The sequence below is a fragment of the Symphodus melops genome (assembly GCF_947650265.1).
Source record: "Symphodus melops genome assembly, chromosome: 3".
In the NCBI taxonomy this organism is placed as follows: Eukaryota; Metazoa; Chordata; class Actinopteri; order Labriformes; family Labridae; genus Symphodus; species Symphodus melops.
Window position 1 is genome coordinate 17,417,509 of NC_136693.1, and position 6,084 is coordinate 17,423,592.

Sequence of the window (6,084 nt, forward strand, 5' to 3'; positions counted from 1 at the left end):
ATCTCTGCTCCACATAGGGAGGTGTCTGGGGGCCTGGACTCCACAGCTGTGACCCCAAAGTACAGGAGAGGAGGCAGCCCTGTTCCCTCCACAGCGCCGGAGTGCAGCGATAGCCATGAGCTGGAGACACTGATGCCCCTGGGCAGCCAAGAGTCTGGTCAGCCGTTAGAGGAGGCCCCAGAGGATCAAAGCCTGATGGCAAGTGCTAATTTAGGGGAGGGGGAGGAAGGCCCTGAAGCTGACGCCAAGGTCAAAGGGGGAGCTTTTTTCCAGAAGGGCTTTGGATGCTCTGTTACTTTTTTTCAGGTGTTGATAGAAGATAATTATGGTCATTTGGATCAACGTTGTTGTTCCTCTTGCAGGCTGCTTGGAATGGCTCTGTGAGCCATAACTGGGCCAACAGAATCACAAGATACAGAGAAACCATAACAGAAGACTCTCCAGCACTCATTAATGGAGCTCTCACCAAGCAAATTAGTGATAACAACACGGTAATGGATGACTCATTCATGGTATATAATATGTATCTGACAAGTGATTTTATTTTCACATCACTTGTTCATTAAATATGTTGCATTCAATTTTTGCCAAACCTATTTTATAGTCTTCTTTGACAGTCAAGTTTTCCAGTCTTGCACTTTATTCTCATATCACACTGAGGTTAGGGCAGCTTAAACACTTGAAACATAAGGTAAGTATTTTTTTATGAAGAAGGGGACCTAGATTTGAGTCCCACCCCCAGTTAACCTCTGAAAGAGGCTAACTGGGGGGTGGGGTCTTGCTTACTGTAGCCAGCTACTTTAGCTATAGGTCAAGTTCCCCAAAATGGTTGAATAAGATTTCCTGTGACTAACTGTGTGATATGTTAAACTGATTTATTAATGAAATCTATGAAGATTTCTCAAACATGCACCTGTGATACGGATGATACTAAACTCTTATATATCAGACAGGCTTCCACACAGTGGGGATATTAACACCTGGTGTCTTGAAGTGATTGGAGCCTTTTAACATATGCTTTAACTCTACTGAAGATTCTCATATTCTGTATGCATTGAGCTGGTTTGATATTCAAACATTTAAAACTTATATTAAAGCAGAATAAAAACAAACAGTTTAATCCATACTTGCTCATACCTTTCTCTTTCAATAAAAATACAACCCTTCTGTACATATGGGAATTTTGGTCAGTTCTGTTATCGCTGTAAACATTTTGATCTTGCGGTGAGGGTTTGCACTGAGGAGAAGCTTTTGCTGACTTTTTACACATGTAACTCATAGATTAACTAAGAAGAAGTAACCAAAATAACCTTTTTTTTTTTTTTTTTTCTCTCAGGACTGCGGAGATCGTCTGTGTACTTCCATGTGCAGTAACCAGGTGGAGGCAGAAGTCATAGTTCACTCAGAGCTGTCAGACCCAGTAAGAGAGAAAGAGAAGGAGGAGGGCAGCCAAAGGGAGACAGATAGTAATGCAACGAGGGGACACTCATTATCAGAGGACATGTATTCCCCTTTGAGCCCGCCAAGTCCACCAGGAGAGGAGGACACAGTTAAAGAACTATCAACAGCCCAGTGCCCCTTGAGTCTTCCCTTGATAAAGTTAGTGGCCAATCACAATGGAGAGCTGGAAGGCATGGGGGACCAGCCAGACAAAGAGCCACAGCAGAACACGGGGCTTACCAATGGCTTCCACTCCCCAAAGACAGTGCGTTGTGTGCTGAGGTCAGAGCAACTGGGGAATGGGGACTCAAGACACTGCCCATCAGGACCTGGGAAGGCCATTTCAGGAGGGCTATCCCCAGCCCCCTTTGTCAGCTCCGGCCTTGTCCACTCTACCTCAGCAGCTCATAGTTATTTGTGCCCGTAGCCTCTGCATGTAGGGCATGGACCCTTACACAAACACACAGACTGATTTTCTTTCTTTGATGTATCCAGCAAGTATCCCCTCGGATTATTTTTATGCACCTCATTATTGGATCCTTTCTCTCACTTGCAAAGGGTTTCTAGGTACCATTGTTTCATATGTGTGTATGTACAGTTTACATATATATCATTTTAGTGGTAGAGTACTGTGTATGGGAATGCTTTCTCTTGCATTGCAACCATAGTTTTTTCTCTGGATATCGTTCCTGTTCATAGGAGGGAAAGTAACGTTTAAAGAAACCAAGCAGAGGGAAGAGGATTGAAAGAGGCTATCCCCACTGTGTCACGCATGGCTCTGTTCCCCTCAGGAATGAGAAAAACTGGAATGTTCTGCTCGCGAGGGAGTCAGGCTCCCATCTCGGATGAATCCAGAGCACAGGGGTTTCCTTGGGTTTCGATGTGTGAATGCTACTTTAAAGAGTGACACAGAAGTGTAAGCCTTAAAGAATACCTGCACTCTCTGACAGTGCAGTACACCTGTGTCTCTATCCAGCCACCTGCTGTCTCAGGGTCCACACACACACACACACACACACACGCACGCACGCACGCACGCACGCACGCACACACACGTGCTCGAACACACAAACATACAAAGAAAGCTAAGTAAAGCTGATTCCTTGGTATTTCATGGTCATTTAAAACAAACATTTTCACATACATTTCTTGACAAGCGTGTGGGGGTCTCAGGTGCCTGACTATTAAGGTGAATTTATCACCTTTGTATATTTCTATAGATGTTATTCAGTACAAACACAAAACACACATCATCAAGAAAGAAAAAAACTCATGATTTAAAAATATTTGAAGAGTTCAGATTTGACACAAATGAAGATATGTTTCCAAAATGCTCTATGTCAAGGTGGTGTCATTCAGTAAACCAGGAGGCAGGCAGTTCGAAAGTGGTTTTGCAGTATTTCAGATAATCCCATTTTGGAATCCAAGTATTTACATGTTTATGTTAGGATTAGTTAAACTCTGTTGTTGAGAGAACTCGAGGATTTTACAGCAAACCATCTGTCGAAGATTCTTCTGGTTCTGCTCACACTTAGGGATGCACCAATGGGCAGCTATGCCACTAATTGGAGCCAGTACAAACACTGACGTGTTTTGGTTTGGTTTTACTTTGATGAAAATCACCTTACTCTACAAGCTTATTTGGTTCCAGCTGTATGAGCAAATCTCCAAACTGCTTTACTCTTACACAGTACAACTCACTCTAAATTAAGATGGATTATCTGAATGTCTCCGATAGGAAAGGAGTTAAGATGAGAAATAAACAAATCTATTCAAATGTTATTTTTTTCATTGATCCCAAAACCTTCAATGTTGTCCTCGTGAGTTCAATACAATTTCTTTCATAATAATGAAGTGTGAAAGAGGAAGTGGTGCATCTCTACTCCTTATCAACAACACTACCTCATTTATTTTCAGGACTATTTCCAATGTGTGTTATTTTTAGCTTAAATTAACTAGCACCTTTTTGAGATCTATCTTTAGCTTGTCTCATTCAACATTCTTTAGTATATTCCCAAATGTAGGGTCCCACATTCACAGTAAGTTCTTCACGTCAAAGGAATTTATGTCACTTTAGTGCATCTCTGCTTCCTCTCAGATCTTTGACACATTTTGTCAGTCAGTAATGTGCTTATGTTAAACTCTTCAGAAAACATACTGTACATCAAATGTCTTTCCTGTCTTTATTATCGAATAATGGTTTTGAACCTGAAGTTTCACTCAAAGTTGTGCCAAGTACAGATAAAGTAAGGTACTTATTATTGTTGGGTTTTTTTAAATAACAGTCTGTTTTTGGGTTAGTTATGAGCTGGTTTCATTGGGTTTTTCATCACATCAAAAATATTATTCTAAGGATGCTTAGGACTCAGAAAGGGTAAGTGTTACTTCACATGAGTGCCATATAAACTGCAGATGACACCGTTTGTTGTAGATCTGTGATTATGAGATAATGGCGGGTTAGCAAGGCTGGGATGAATTAATTAATAATAGTAATAATTTATCCCTTCAAAGGATGGACAGAGTGAGACAGCGTAGAGTCCAGCTTTGTTTTGCGTGACGTCTTATTTTCTATCAGGTGGCTTTTGTCTCGTCATTCAGCATTGATGGGGATTTAAAAAAAAACAACCTTTCTCTTCTTCTCGTCTGTGTATGTGTTACATTTCACCGGCTGAACTCGATTACATCAGCAACAAACATGACATGCCTGGAGCACCCTGAACGCGTTTGTCACAAGCATAGTTGTTTATTCTGTAGAAGTGAAATAGTTTTCTGATCGAAAAGCATGGTTGGTACCTCAAAGAGACTTATTTTTTTAGCCTTGCCATGTATGTTCTAAACATCACAAAAAGTGTGTGTTTTTACTGCACTAGCAGTCATATTGGGACAGAAGTGAATGTGTTCTTAGCAAACCTGGGTCAAACAAGAATTACTGTAGGTCCCCAAGGTTTGCAGAATCAGGATAAGTCAGATTTTTCAGACTATAAATTGCATAACTATTTTAAAATAGTCTTATCAGATTTTAAAAATGTATGGCACTTAGTGCAGACATAGTTGGACAACTACAATGAATTGATGCATTAAGACCAAATAAATAGTCTGCACATCTATAGTAGGAAACTGCAGCAGCATGTTAAACTTAAACATTGGCGACAGTCCAGTCAATGATGTCAGAGCAGGTTTCAATCAGCTGAGAGAAAATCTTGCTGTGAAGTCATTTATTTGGGTGACAATTTGAATAAACAGAGCAGTTCAGCTAAATCTCTTTATATGCAGTAAGCTTAAGCAAACCACCAAAACCACCAGTAATGTTTTATCCAGGTTCTTTTCTGATACTGTTTTATCTTGATACTGTTTTACATCATCCTCAAAAGCCCATGTGTCGCGAGTCTTAAATGAAAGAATTGTGTGTTCAAAAGCATTCCAGTTTTATATCTGACATAATACCTCTCTCAGTCCAGGTCGGCCATTATTAGTGTGTAGGCCTACATTAAGAAGCAATGTGCTTGAATGCCTTGATGTGTTCTTACATATCTAATATGTTTCATCCAAAAAATTCAGTTCTTCTGTTCACATTTAAAATGTTTTGTTTTTTTTGTTTCAAATAAGTTGTCAATCACTTTCTCTCTCCTGAAGTGACCATTAAGAAAGTAGTTCTTCACACTAATGCTAGTACCAATTTGTTTTCCCCCTAAAATAAAGCTGCATTACCCAGTGAATTAAGTATGCCTTTCCTACAGAAGCTCTTTCATCTCATCATCCACTATCATTTTAAAACAAGGTATGTGTTTTCTTCTTCCTGTTTGTTGGCTATAACAATCACAGATTGTTGTGAAGAAAATTGCTCAACTCTCATAATTACTGTGATTGTTTAGCCTCCTTATTAAGGGTTTTATTAAACTGTATACCTCATGATGTAAACTTGTTGGTTTAATTCTGATCAGTTGGTTTTGTAACGAGTAGAACATAAGCATCCTTTTGTATTTGTACGTGTCAAGTCGACACAAGACGGCTGACTGTTTCATTTTACCTCAGTGAGAGTTTTCACTCATTTCAGTGGCCTGGATTGTCTGGTCGGGTAGAGGGGGTCATTCAACGTCATCGAAATTGGATTTTACATAGATATTCTGCAAGGGTACAATCTTTCAAACGTAAACCGTGAGATTAAGCATAAGACCTTTCTGCCTCTGCAGTGTAAAAGCCCTTTTCAGTAGAAAGCCACACTGACACATCCAGGTGACTGAAGTAGCCTACGTTAAAGGGAGAGGGGCTGAAAGAACACCCTCCCCAGACAGATCATACCTCAGTGCAGCCAGACAATAAAAAAAAAAAAAAAGTCTCATCTCTACTCAGGTGCCCCATCTTTGCATAAAATTGTGGAGGATCATGCCAGCATATTCAACTCAGATACATGTCATTTGTTGTCAAACCAAGCCTAGTTTTTACCTTTTAGAAAGTACATCTAGGAAAATCTTATCCATTGATGATAATTTGTTTTGTACAATCAATGTAATTTCTGTCTCTCTTCCGGTGCTTTGTGATGAGCTGATTTGTCAAGTGATGTCACATTGTTGTGTATTTTTTGTACATCTTCTCTAGGTTTATGTGTACCAGCTCAATTGTGCTTCTCAGAATGTGTAAAGCACA

General features: G+C 40.0%; 1 protein-coding gene across 2 annotated transcripts in view; it reads left to right on the forward strand.

Moving 5' to 3' along the window:
• Positions 1-3,217, forward strand: part of igdcc4 (immunoglobulin superfamily, DCC subclass, member 4) — a 50,776-nt gene extending 47,559 nt beyond the window's left edge. The window contains exons 18-20 of one of the 2 annotated variants that reach the window (XM_079338752.1): positions 18-249; positions 363-491; positions 1,337-3,217. In XM_079338752.1, the coding sequence (XP_079194878.1) occupies positions 18-249; positions 363-491; positions 1,337-1,867 (892 nt within the window). In that variant the 3' untranslated portion in view covers positions 1,868-3,217. The remainder of the gene's footprint in view (positions 1-17; positions 250-362; positions 492-1,336) is intronic. The other variant, XM_079338753.1, reaches the window with a different exon arrangement.
• Positions 3,218-6,084: the final 2,867 nt, after the last annotated feature.